Genomic DNA, 14,274 nt, shown 5'->3' with positions numbered 1-14,274 from the left:
TTCTTGTTCACTTTTGAAAAGGTCTGTTCAATTTGTCCATTATAAAGGAGAGTACATGTGCTGTGTGTCAGAAAGATCTCCTCAGCCTTACACAGCATAACCTTCCTCTCTGTATACACAGATGTAAGAGAGGGAAAAAGCGCATGCTGCATATCATTAGATCTGATTGTGCAACAGATGAGCACAGTACAGTACAGTCCATCTCAATGCGGATTTTATGTCTTATCTTGGAAAAAGTGTCTTAAAGGTTTTGGCCTCCTCCCTAACCTTATCATCAAAACCACAAGTCCCGGCAGAGTGCAGGGTTACACCATGCAGAAATTCCACATAACACATTCAGTAGATTCCAAATTACTGTAGGAATAAAATTATTCCCAAAAGAAATTCAGTGGTTTTGTTTTTATTTTGATTAAACTGTTGATGAGCTGTGGTGCACAGTAGGCTGCAGCCTGCATTCCCTAGTCTGCCTAGCAGCCTGTGAATTCAGTCACCCAACTATGAGTGGAACCATGGAGTCTAGAATAGCCCCATCAGGTCAACAGCTTTCACTCAAACTACAGGCATTTCAGTTACAGCACCAGGTTAGCTCAACCCCAAAATCAACAGACTCAAGCTGAGGATCAGGTTTTATTTCAATATTCCTATGTGTTCTCCAGTCCTCATCAACATATTTCACATCCCAACCAAAGATATACAGTTGAGTCTGCCCCTTCCTCTTTGACTGCGTATCTACACGCTGCAGACAACTGCTCATTAGATAATGTTAAACTAGCATACACAAGAGAATGAGGTTTACTAAAAACTGTGAGGGTGGTAGACTTCATGGAGTTTGTGATAAGAGGCTTTGTACAATAATGGTTTTCCTCTTTATCCTGCAGGCCCTAATAGCAGAGACGAACCACTTTAATGATGCTGTCCTCATTCAGCTTGAACAGCTCTTGTACTTTATTATACACAAGGTGACGGGCTGACCAGATCTTTATTTTAATGATTTGTTTTTGTAAATAAACCATGGCTGTTGCAAGACTCCATTTGGTGAATACTGAATCCCAGTATTCTACTGGACTCTACACTCATACCTCTAATATGCTAAAAGGTAAGCTTGATTTGGATGTCTGTGCAGGCAGCATATCAGTGCACACGTCTTAAGTATGTAGAATGCAGTATGCTCCAGACACAATTGACATCCCACATCAGGCTTCTCCAGTCCATGTCGAAGTGTCCTTGGGCAAAGCACTGAACCCCAAGTTGCTCCTGGTGGTTATGCCATTGGTGTGTGAGTGTGTGAATGTGTGAATGGAAAATAATGTAAAGCACTCTGAGTGTGCTTCATTGCATAGAAAGGTGGCGTATAAGACCATTTACAATTTACAATCAGCAGCAGCTCCAGACCAGTCCCAGCCTCTCAAGAAAAATAAATAAATAAATAAAATCTCCAAAAAGCTTAAAGAAAACTGGGAGTAGCTCATTTCAGACAGATTAACACAACAAGAGGTAATCTAGTGGCAGATGCAAAAGACCAATTATGATAACTGATAATGATGCACTATACAGTAAACCCACTGTATCACTAATATTGTGATCTGTTAATATTATATTTATTTTACTAAGTAACCATTCATCTTGTTTTCAAGTTTCCAGTGGTTCACATTCATGTGTGTCTAAAGCGTCACTTACAGTAACTGTAGCCTCACCAGCGTGCACTTGTGTTTACTCATACTGTATGAATCATGGTGAACTTGCAGATTAGTGTTAGATAGCTTTTAGACAGACCCAGTGTTTCTAAGTGCATGTACCCAAATACTGTAGCCTGCTTACAGTAACAGGATTAAGGTAGGCCTACTTCACTGTGTTACGTTTAAAAGTAAATTCAATGTACTTCTTATTTCACTACATTTGCTACAGCAAGTTATTTTATTTTACACACAGTACATACTTTTTTACTCCTACCTCCTTACTTACTGTAAGTAACGAATGTGAATGCCTTACAGGCCTCTGGTGTGGGCGTTTTTGTAGAGCCGGCGGATTTTCCTGGATGACTCCCCGCCCACTTGTACGTAAAGGATTGGAGCCGCGCACCTGCGATAAGTACAGTCTATCGAAGTCGCTAGTTTTTTTTTTGTAATGATTCCCGTTAATTGTGTGGATTATACATTTCTGACTAGACCATGACAGAGTTCCAGCCATTATGCCTAATGGTAAGTTTTTATTTTCTTTTAAACTACTTTACGCACAGAAGTTGTCTTTCGCTCCGGGCCCAGCTGATGTTAATGTTTAGACATAACTAGTTTAAGAGTTCTGTGCCACTTTTTTATTGAGACAGCATTTCCTGAAAATGAAAAGTCATTCATAAATGGTTATGTTCATAAACGAACACCTTCCCACATCAGTCAAAAGTTGTTTAGGCGGAAACATGTTAATTTGTTATTTAATATCGTAATGGCTGAACAGCAATGACCACGTTTTGATGAAATTCTCCAGTTATTCAGTGACAGGGAAATTAAATTAGCCAAATCTGAGGTTTTTCGTTGTGCTACTTTGTCTCTATACCTCTTTGCAGAATGTCACGTTTATTTGCTAAACCAGGTGCGAAATTCCTCGAAGGCTTCAGAAAGTTTGAACTAAGTTGGCGTTAAGTCATTAATGTAATCTGTTCCCCTCAAACACAGAGTTGCTCAAAACGTTTCTTTGGTGTTTTGATAAACTAACGTTGACAATAAACCCCGAGGGATACGTAACTACTTTCTAATATTATGCGGTGGTAAAACTGAGCCGGGTGTCATGTGCACACTGCACGCACGTCTCTCCCTAAGGAGCAAATCTGACTTGTCGTTGTAATTTGCGCATATAGCTTAGTCTATACATTTAGGAGGCATCGATTAGAAATCTTCCTTTGATTCGGAGCGGTGGTCATCAGACAAACAGCTTTACTTAAAAGACAGGTTCAGCTTTTACCACTGACCTATACTTGATACTTTGCACTTTTGTCCATGAACGAGCAGAGGAGACTGTGTAAACCTCAGGAAGTAAGGATTTTATCCCAACTAAGTGCTGTTTTATGGATAATATGCCTGGCTCACAAAGATCCTTAAGATGTTTTATTTTTATATCTCTAATGACGTCATTTCTATTCTTAACCAAAGTTGCATCTGATTGTTTTTGATGGAATTTTATACGATTTTTCTTTAAGGCCAGATAATGTTATTCGGTGGTATATAACATGTTTTAAATTAAGGTCATGTTTTAGCACGCATTTTATTTAATAAGGGGACGTGAAATGGCACGCAAACGCATGCGCGTACAGTAGATGATGCAATCTTAAGTAGGATAGGAAGTTAGAAGGTAACTCATTGACTGTCTTTGCGCACGTTGTGTGTGTGTAACGTAAAAGTTAGGCTTTTATTGTAACTGTACATGAGGACTTTCACACAGCCCTGCCTTCTGCTGGCTGCTCTGAAGATGGAGTTGAACCAGGCCTGTCAGTCACCTGTGCCGCCCTAACCTTGTTTACTGGCTTGTGGCCTGCATTCCATTATGACGTGTTGCATCATAAGGAAGCTTTAAGATTACATGTTACGACGTCAAATAACCAGATATGAATGGTTGCTGTTGGGGGAGGGTGGCAGAGTATACTGGTATACTGATACAATAGTACACATGCACCGGACTCATTATTCCACACACTTGACTCCGTTTACTACTTCTCCATATGCTTTATTTAACATATTGGAACAAGAACCCATCACTGTGACTTGTATAGTTTAGCTGGATGGACTTCACTAAAAAGGAGATGTAGGCTTCACATGTATTTATTTATTTTATTTTTTTTTAAAGCTGTCCTTGGAAGACTTCCTGGGTACCTTTTATGGAATGATTTCCGCTTCACTCTCAGGCCAGATCATCCAGATGAATTACTTACAGTGTACCTAGGGTTTGGCCTGAGTTTGGAAAAACTGCATTTTTATTTTATGGCCCTTGGGCTTGGAAAAAGCTACAGGAAAAAATTGAACTGAAAACATTACCCTGATATAAGACATTTAAATATCAACAAAATACTTCAAGAGGAATGTAAATGTACAGTAACTGTTTTGAATGATTTGAGGTTTTATATTTCATTGTGTATTGTGTGACTGATCTGTATGTTGTTGTAAGACTCTCCTTTACAGTATGTTGCCATTTTGGTCAGGTCTCGCTTGAAGAGATGGTGTATCTCAGGGACTTCCTGGTTAAACAAAGGCAAAATAAATGGCTGCAGATAAAGATCATTTTAATTATTAATCTGCTGATTATTTTCTAAAGTGTTTAATCTCTAAAATGTCGTAGTTTTAAAGATCGACAACAATCTGCCAGTCTAAGGTGACATGTTAAAATATCATATCTTGTTTTGTCCAAATAAAAGTCCACATCTCAGAAACATTTAGTTAATATATTTTGTAGATTAGTCTGTCACTAATTCTCTTGGTTTTATTTAATTTATTAATTGTTTGGTCTATAAAATGTACAACATTTGATTAATGTCTATGAAGTTCAGAAAATGAAACCCCTAGATTATTTATTGTTTGACATGATGACTGCTGTTATCCCTCAGGTTTTTTTCATGCTGACCTTGTCCCTCAAACCCATGGGTGCGTTTCCACGGCCTGGCCTTGACGTTGGAGGCAGGATGCTGCTGCATGTCTCTTGCGGAGCCAACTATGAGTACCTGCATGACAACATCTGCTGTTTAAACTGTCCAGCTGGTAAGCCACATGGAGCAACACACTGATTTAGTCCACAGAGACTCGAGCTCTGTCACCAGATTGACTCACCAATCACTGGAGCTATGAAGCAGATTGAGTGTGGCATGATTGGTGTGTGTTTAGCTTATATGACGTGTTCAACTGAATGTTGAAAGATCAATTACTCTAAGTACTTGTCTACAGAGATTTTTGGGTCATGTTGTTTGTGTGTGTGTGTGTGTGTGTGTGTGTGTTTGTGTGTTAGGTACACGTGTGAAATCACCCTGCACCAAAGCAGGACAGAAGGGGACATGTGAGGAATGTGACTATGGGACATACACTGAGCACGACAATGGTCTGAATCAGTGTTTCAAGTGCACAAAGTGTCGCTCAGGTAATGCTGCTCGACAGCTTTACACTATCAATTGGAGTGATTGTAGAAGAAAAATCAATATTCGCCCTTTTCAAAGTGCTCTGAGCATAAGTCCAGACTTAACAAGGTGTTTTTTTTTCTTTTTCGTTTGTTTGGGTTTTTTTTTTTTTTTTTTAATCATTTTGCTTTTTCAGATCAGGAAATTGCGAGGCAGTGTACTTCCACTCAAAACACTGAATGTCAGTGCAAGCCAGGGAGATTTTGTGCTCCTGAACAAGCATGTGAAGTGTGCAAGAAGTGTTTAAGGTGAGTCTATGTAAACCAAACAGAGAGCACAACTGATGCTTTCTTTATTCACAGTTTGTGACAGGAGCAGTTCATTTCTCTGTGGCAGACTGCTTCTGGACCATCACTGATGTAATTGTGCCTTGTCTTCACTTCATACTTTTGTTTACCTCCAAACAGGTGTGGAAAAGATGAGCAGGTTGTGAGGAACTGCACCTCGACCACCGACACAGAGTGCAAGAAAATCCAGGCCAGCTCTAGTTCAGCCTCAGGTATAGGGCGCGGTGGACGCTAGTGCCACCTGAAAAACACTTTGCACATGAATCAAGACACCAGTCATCACTAGAGGAGAGCCTGGCTTTTTGTTACACTGAAAAATGTATCTCATATTTTCTTGAGAAAGACAAATGGTGAACCAGTTTGGTTTTCACAGAATTGGCTTATAAGTAAACAGGATTATAAATATTACCTGGATCAGTTTTATAATAATTTGTGGTCTACCCAGGGAGGCCATGTAGTATGTATATGTCTCGACATCCAAACCTATCATTGTAAAAACAGTTAACCAATAACTATATTAAACATACAGATTCAGCAAATGAGATTAATGTAGTAGCTTTGTTGCAGAAATGCACTTTGTGGTCTGGTCAGCACAGAAACACTCTCTGTGACTTTACATACAGTTTATTAGAGTTACCTAATCATCGTCATTTCACTGTGATGTTTGTAATATCAGAAAGATGTTATGTAATTCAGTCATTATCACAACCCACAACCATGATTAAAGGTGTAATATTCAGGCCTGCACTATACTGAAACCTGGCCACAGTGGCAAAAGAAATGTATGGTATTTATTGCAAACATGCCTCCACTGTAAGAAATTGGTCCTGATTATGACTATCTGAAATATTTTTTTACCATAGCATGGTGCTAATGGTTGTCAGTTGTATGTGTTTCTTTTCCCCCAATCAGGAATAATTGCAGTGATTGTGCTAGTAGTGATTGTTGCTGCTGTGATCATCGGGGCAGTATTTTACTGGAGGATGAGGAGATGCAGAGCAGCAGGTAATTTAAATTAAATGCCAACCTATAATATTATTTCTTTTTTTACACATAATAGATGGGAAAGCATTAAGACCTGGCAAAAGATAAATTAAAAAAAAGAAAATTACAACATGCAGTATGAATAGTTTCATTTTTGACAGCCCACATTTGGAGTTGGTTGAGTTGCTAAAAGCTAATGACACTTGCTTTCCTTCCCACCTTTTGCTTTATAGGAGATAAATAATTGTCATCCTGGAGCCTAATCTTTAACTTGCATGATGCTCTTGACAAGTGCAGAATCTACAGAGCCTGATTTCTGACAGCAGATACAATAATAAGCAATGCTCATGAATAGTTAACAATGAAACACTGATGTCACTGGGCTTTGTGTTTGATGCATAAGGGCTGTGTTCCATTTTAGTCTTGCGAATATGCTACATGTTTCTATAGCAGTGTGGGCACAGAAACCTGCTCAACTGGACTGTAAATTGCAGGTATGACACTGATTCATTCAGCTGACGATCTCGCAGGTGGCAGAGCAGATGTCAGAATAGGGTGTTGTAGGATAAGATGTAAAAATCAGGTTGATGTACATAAACATTTTAAACCACTGCGTTTAAGGGTGTGTGTCTTTATCTGTCAGAGCAAACTTGAAACTGTACTGTTCAGTTGCTAGTAGAGTAAAAGTACCTTTCTATTTGGATTCAGCCATGACCAGACATGTGGAGAAGTTTTCTCCCAGTCTCTGCTGTGTACAGCACCATCCTGTAGGTAAATGCTGCACAATGCAGTGGAAACTGGCACTGTGTCAGCCAGGTTCAGAGCTGACTTGTGAAAATCCCCTGCTCTTACTCCACTGATGGGTGTGGCCATCAAGATTACTGTTAGAACCCACAGATCAGTGCAGCAGGTTTCTGTGCTTAGTCATTTACTGTAGACTTATGCACAAAGGTCATTTCACACACAAGTCATCTCTCCTTGGTGAATGCCATAAAGTTGCATAATCCTTTTTTTCCACATCCTTTCTTCAGGCTCTCAGAGTAGTCAGCCTGATGGGATGAAAGCTGGACATGTGAGTGACTTCTAATATTTTTGGTAATACTGGAGGATTAATTATAACAAGTGCAGAGCAGTAGAATAAGATGACTGCAAATGTTCAAGTTTCCTCAGATTTGATGGATAGTGTTTATTCAAAAAATAAAGATGAATCCATACCGGATGTAGACTGGGAAAGATCGGGATCGGAGACGGGGTTTTAACGTTTCTTATTTCAAAAGCACAGAAGATGTATGTTTGAACATGTCCCTCACCCTCCCCAGCATCACACTGACAGCTGTTCCACCCAGGAAAGGAGGAATGGAGAAAATCGAAGGCACAGTAGCTCAAACTGGCAACTGGTGAGACCCAAATCCTCAGCTGGTATGGAGGATGAGCGTGAAGTGCTGTGCAAAAGCCTCAACAGCTCAGCCAGTAACTCGCAGCATAGTCTAACCGGCTTGCCCTCCTCTGCCTTCCCTGCAACCCTCGCCCAAGCCAGTCCCGTGGTCCCCAGGCAGCCCGACAGGAGGGTGAGAGCACCAGCTCATCTTCACCCCTGCTTATATCACTGCTTCTTGCACGCTCACCTGCTTGCTCCTTGTTTGTTTCTAACCCTCAGCTGTCTAGTTACACTGGTCCTGCCTGACCCATCTGTCAGGTTCTGTATTATAAATGCAGTAACGCACACACTAAACTCGAGTGACCAACTCTAACATGAAGCCTGTTTTGATCATCAGTGTTTCACATCTCATACGACACAATCATTACATATTCACCGTGGCAATGAGTTTTACACCAGTTGTCTTTTTTTTAACTGGATTGAAAAATGATTTATTCACCAGAACTCCCAGACACTTATCTTTCTTACTTTCTCCACCATGGCTAGAATGAGACACAAATTGTGATTGCATAAAGTTCCTTCCCAAGAGGCTATTTTGACATACTTCTGTGGATATCAATGAGAATTTGTCTTTTTTTTTGTCACATAGGAATATGAGCAGCTTCCCAAGCTTATTCCTGTGAGTGGTAAGTGGTTTTATTTTCAATCCTTCTTACAAGTTGCACCCTTTCTTGTGTTGCTTGGACCTGCATGAAATTGTGACGTTTGTACGTTTTTGTTGAAAACGAAAGTGGATGTTATTTATTGTTTGTTTGTTTTTAAATAATGCCACACTTAATTGAATTCAAGATACTTTTTGTCCGTCAAGGGGTAATTCAAGACTGCAGTCCACAAATGAAGTACACATTTGCTGTGTCCCACTTCAGGGGACTCATGCTTCAAAGGCTGCATGTGAAGACTGATTGCCTCATGACAAGGCCATCCCAGTTTAAAGGCTCCCTCAAATTCGTCCTTCTTCCACTGGGCAACAAAGGCTCCAACTTGTGAATTCTTCATAATTCGGTCTATCCCAAGATCCTCTGCATGCCAACAGAAGGCAGAGCAGCTGTCAGGGTTGCTAGGAGACGGGAGCAGTGCGGCCCATGGTGTGGCCTTTGCAGTCTACGACAGCTTCATAGGCCATGCCTTCATAGACTGTGTTCTTTTGAAGAATGCGGCTCCTGAATTGAGACACAGCTTTTGACAGCTCATCTACAAACATAAAAACAATCCAGAAATACAAACAGTATTTTGTTCCAGCCCTGCTTTGTGATTTAGTCACATAAGTCGAGTTTATGCACAAGTTCTAAATGTTCATAGTAAATGTTATTACTACAGTAGTGAGTATATGCCAGAGTGAGGTCGAGGTGCTTGAATGAAACTCTTATTTTGTGTCTGCAGGTGAAGAGTCTTTGAGGAAATGCTTTGAGTATTTTGAAGAAATGGATGTCAGCTACTACAAGAGATTCTTCCGTCACCTTGGCCTCACTGACAATATGATCAAAAGCAAGGAACACCTTCAATATGAAGACAGGATCCATGAGTTACTGAATATATGGGTGGAGAAAGTGGGCAGAGATGCCAGCTTAAATGATCTGCTGAAAGCACTGTTTGATTTGAATCAGAGGCGAACAGCTGAAATGGCCAGGGAGAGTGCTGTTAGAAATGGCCATTACATCCCTGAGTCTTAATGTTTTCACAGAAGCCTTCTGAAAATATGCAATCTACTATCAAGGCTACCATCCATAGTGTTGTTTCTGCCAAAAAAACAAAACAAATCTCGTTGCAGTAAAAGCATAAGTAATGTAGTGTCATGACTATCACTTATGGTGACACATCCTTATTGGAGTAATCTTGTTATAATCCAGTCTTTGCTGGTCAGATTAGCAGCTCGCGTGGCTATTGTCCATAGTGGTCTTGGGTTGATGGTGTGAGGTCCTTGTTGCTTCTTTAAAACTTCTGCCTCATCCAGTGCTGGTTGGAGTAATAATGCACAAGGCTAGCATCCAAAGTGATGGAATTTTTTTTGGTGAGTAGAGAATCTATTCAACTAAAAATAAACATGCATATGTTCCTGATTCGGCTGTTGTTTCAGTAAAGGCGTTTCACTGTCCAGCTCTGAGAGGGAGGTCGTCAGTCTTTTCTAACTTGAAAATGATTTATTTTAGCTCAATGTAGTGTTGATAGTGAAGTATTTAATTTGGGAAAGTGTTTGCTGTCTTGTTTACACACTGCGATTTACTTGGCCCAAATCTGGAGAGCGTGTTTCTCATAGTTATTATGATATTAAGTAGACCTTACTGACAGTTTTATTCCTTGCAAAGTGTTTTATTTATTCAAATATGTCCTCAGGAATGAATGTCTTTGGGGTTGCACTGAACACTTAGAACATTAAGTCAAATGTGTAGGGATCAGAGATATTACCACAAGTATACTAAGGTAATAATGGTGGAGAACAGTTAGGTTTGTGACTTATTATTATTTAACAACTGTTCTTTGACTGTATTGTATACTTGCTGAGTGACAGTATTGTCCTGATCAAGTTGGTTTACTTTCTGAAAGCACCTGATTTAAGATGGATTTTTTTTTTTTTTAATACCCTATGTCTGCGCTATGTTTCCACTTTATTTATTGTTACACTTCTGTCATAATCCTGATCACATTATAGTCCTAAACTGCAAAGTTTCATGGGGGACCACTGATGGCTTGTCCAAATATGCTTGAAACAGGGGTTTTCCCATTCCCCCTGGTTTCCTGCTCTTAATAAATTATTAAGCTTTAAGATGAGATGGTCCCACATCAATATGAAGATTAATCACAGTGTTAGTCTTTTTTTACTTTCGTATTTTGTCTTGCTCATATCTCTACCTTTCATGTCCCATAGTAGTTGTTAGCCCATTGCTACTTTTTTCTTTTACAGAATAATTATACTTTGATAAGCTGTGAAATAATAAATACAATATTGCTCCTTATTTGTGTGTCCATGCATATATAGAAAAAAATGGTGTTGCTTACTTGATTTCAGTGATTTAGATTTGTTGTTATATTGTAACCTGTTCAGGCAGTGTGCTAGCTTAGATAACTGGGTCACACCCCTGCTAGTGGATTAGGAACCATCAACAATAGTTTCAGGGTTCAATTAAAATAATCTGTGGACGGTGGTAAACAGTATACAGCTTTATCTAAATAGAATATCAGTTCCCTTACTACCTAGTTGTGTAGCTGCCTTCATGCCTATGGAGCAATTAATAATGGTGTTTTGGAAAAGATGTAATTATTGTTCTGCCATAATGAATAGCACTGTTACCACAGTTCATAAATGGATTTACAGCAAACCTATGGAAGGTTATTTCATACAACACAAGCAATGATGAAACTGAAAAAGCAGTGGCCATTTTTACAGCAGGTATTATGTTTCTTCAGTCTCTAAACCATGACAGTGAGTCTGCATGTGTTATGTGATGTTGGTAAAATGACATGAGATTTTCCTGCTATCACATGTCAGTGTCTGCTATTAGTAAAGTCAAGATAGAGCTACAATTTCAGATTTGAATTATACTAATTATTTTCTAGATCAAGTGTTTAATTTCAGCTAATTATCAAAAGTTCATCACGCATTCCTAGAGCATAAGGTGATGGTTCCAAATCGACTGGCCAACAGTCATTTACTATGAAAATATTTGTCTGAAAAGCTAAAACCAGTACATATTTGCTTAAAATACCTGTTAATTTGACCAATGATTAACATACAGTAATTGCTGAAAATTAATTTTATGTTGATCAGCAGATTGACTAATTATTGCAACTAAAATCAGGAGATAGTGATGAATAAAAGTAGTGTATATCAGTACATAACATGACTTCTTTTTGGCTTTGGGAACAGCAGCTGACAAAACCTGAAGTTTGCTTAGTGTCATGACTTCTAACATTTTCACTTTTTTTTTCATCAAGTTAAGGACTTAATCTGTCAAGCTGCCTTAAGTTTCAAAGCTCATTCTATTCTGTTATGAAGCTTCAATACCTTCGAGCTTTTAGAAGAGTTTGAGTTCCTGTGTCAGAATTACAACTGGGATGTTTTTATGAACAGAGTTTACACATTAGAGAATCATATTACAATAAATGACATGATTGCAGAATAAGAGAATACTGTGTTTGAGTTCATATATCCAGTGGTGTTGTGAGGCATTGGTATCAGGATCATCAGGGTATCATCAAATTGTTTCACTCAGTGTCTGCACTCCTTTCTTACGTCTCACTGGTCCTGTAGCTGTGGTTAAACTGACAAATGCAAGTTCCAAATTCACACATTAATCTGCCTTTATGAGCCACTCAGACTTTCCTTCACTTGCCAATCATTTCTGCAGTTTGCTGCCTCATTTACTTCTTCATTCCTTATTCAGCAAGTTCACTAGCATGCTGTGTCTGTGCCTTTTTATTATTACCATTATGAATATTGATGGGATTACCTTGTCCATCAGTTCAAATTCTTGCCCTGCTGTATGTAGTCAAAACCGGAGCATTTAATAGAGGTGTCACAGAAACATTCAGCTAAGTGATACCTCTGATGTAACAAATCAGCTTTGTGACTCTCATGCATCAATGTAATACTGGCTGAGAACATTATTAAACATTCGGCTGCAGCCATATAATGTAGCAGCCAAACTACGACTCAGGAAAGGTGATTGAAGGTACAGATCTACTAAAGATCCCGAGAGCTCGACTCAGCTGCTCAGTAGCTGTATTATACTTTGTGTACTCTATTATACATGAAATACAAATGTGTTTGACTTTGACAGTTTAAATCAGAACTTTGCTGTAATAGAGCTCTATCATACAAGGTGTTTTCAAGTAGAAAATAGAATAGATCTGTATCAAAAGAACCAATAGCAACAGCAATGATCAATATGTATAGGTCATCAAGTATAAATATTACTGGATGGTAGGGAGTGGATTTTGGAAACACATTTCACATAGGTTTCATTAGCTGGGCATGTGTTCACAAAATTTCATGGAAATCCATTCAGTAGCTGTCAAGATATTTCACTTTGGAGCAAAGTGGGATATAAGACTGCTGTGTTTATGTATAAAGCCAGGAAAAATTTATTACCTGGTGGAATTCAAAAGTTATTTAATGAAAGGGAAGGGGGATACAATTTAAGGGGTCAGTTAAACTTAAAAATTCATGCTATACGTACAACCAAAAAAAGATTCTGTATTTCCATAAGTGGGGTAAAACTATGGAATAATTTAAATGTGGACATAAAAAATAGTAATAGAATTGACGAGTTTAAACATAAATATAAAGGTATGTGTCAATCAAGATGCATGCAAGAACAGGCTTAATGATTAATTAGATGGAACATTGTGGGTGTGGTGTATGAATGTTAATACTCTGTAATAATTCTTTAGTATATTACTTGTGTGGCGTAAAAGATAATTATCTATGAATGTAATTATGTAGAATGTTAACACTCTGTAATAATTCTGTCGTATATTACTTGTGTGGTATAGATGTAGAGGCTTGGAAATAGTGATGACAAAAATAGACACCCCTAAAATTTTATTTTCTTACTGTACTATTTTATTTTTACTGCTGACATTCATTTGGTTCCTATGACATCTCTTTTGAGTTGCCAATATTTCCTATATTGGCCAGTAGATGGCGCATGACGCGCAGAAGTGGTGGAGAGTAGGCTTGGGGAACGACCGAGGAAGAACTATTCCTCTCCTGTGAAATAAACCTGCTGAAGCGTGTCCTCTGTGTACCCTCTATCCCAGGTTGGTAAACACTGAATGTTAAGAGTTAGATGCAAACGGTAGGAGTTGCATGGTGTCAGAGATGATGTTGGTTCATGCGAGGTTGGGTGAAACGGGTTTTGTGGTGGAATTTTGAGTTAACAGTGAAACGTGTTGTAAGATAACCTGCTAATGCTAATGGTCAATTTAGGGGGATACTATGGGGAGAGAAGCTAACCCAATGTTACAAGGAGCCTTTTGAATAGTACAGTTAACACTTTAATGAAATGGTTTCATGCAGTATGACATTTGCTGGTTTTATTCGTCACTATGTGCACATTTTCGGTTTATTACCAAGCCAGAAATGCTATTGTAAAATGTAGTGGATACATGGTTAAGATGGCATTAGTAAATTCATACCTGAACATGATTGAGTGAATAATAAGTGTGTGTTAGCAGAGTTAACTAACTAACTATGGCCACATGCACATTGGACTGGGTTAAGGCCATTCAGTACCTGGTTATGTTAACATGTGAATAAGAGGAAGAACCATTCCTCTCCGGTGAAATAAACCTGCTGAAGCGTGTCCTCTGTGTACCCTCTATCCCAGACACACACCGTATGCCCTCTGAATCCCAGAGGAGCAACACAAGCACATCACACACACTACTACACTACCCGGTCGCGCTACATGCGGAGC

General features: G+C 38.9%; 1 protein-coding gene across 2 annotated transcripts; it reads left to right on the top strand.

The window, feature by feature from the left end:
* Positions 1-2,022: 2,022 nt before the first annotated feature.
* hdr (hematopoietic death receptor) lies at positions 2,023-10,809 on the top strand. Of its 2 annotated transcripts, XM_020599362.1 has the most exons (10): positions 2,023-2,198; positions 4,589-4,739; positions 4,984-5,112; positions 5,286-5,397; positions 5,557-5,648; positions 6,349-6,441; positions 7,452-7,492; positions 7,740-7,988; positions 8,448-8,484; positions 9,239-10,809. In XM_020599362.1, the coding sequence occupies exons 1-10, from the start codon at positions 2,169-2,171 to the stop codon at positions 9,526-9,528; spliced, it is 1,224 nt and encodes a 407-aa protein (XP_020455018.1). In that variant the 5' UTR covers positions 2,023-2,168; the 3' UTR covers positions 9,529-10,809. The 2 variants fall into 2 exon arrangements, with proteins under 2 accessions (XP_020455018.1, XP_020455019.1); XM_020599363.1 differs by lacking the exon at positions 2,023-2,198 and having other exon boundaries at positions 4,565-4,739.
* The last annotated feature ends 3,465 nt before the right edge of the window (positions 10,810-14,274 follow it).

This window comes from Monopterus albus, unplaced genomic scaffold (genome assembly GCF_001952655.1).
Source record: "Monopterus albus unplaced genomic scaffold, M_albus_1.0 scaffold40.1, whole genome shotgun sequence".
NCBI classification, from domain to species: Eukaryota; Metazoa; Chordata; class Actinopteri; order Synbranchiformes; family Synbranchidae; genus Monopterus; species Monopterus albus.
Note: the sequence above shows the minus strand (reverse complement) of the source record. Positions and strands in the feature narration are given on the sequence as shown.

Coding starts and splice junctions, on each gene's coding strand:
- hdr (XM_020599362.1), top strand. CDS start 2,169: ATGACAGAGTTCCAGCCATTATGCCTAATG. Junction 4,740..4,983: donor CTGTTTAAACTGTCCAGCTG/GTAAGCCACATG, acceptor TTTGTGTGTTAG/GTACACGTGTGAAATCACCC. Junction 7,493..7,739: donor ATGGGATGAAAGCTGGACAT/GTGAGTGACTTC, acceptor CACCCTCCCCAG/CATCACACTGACAGCTGTTC.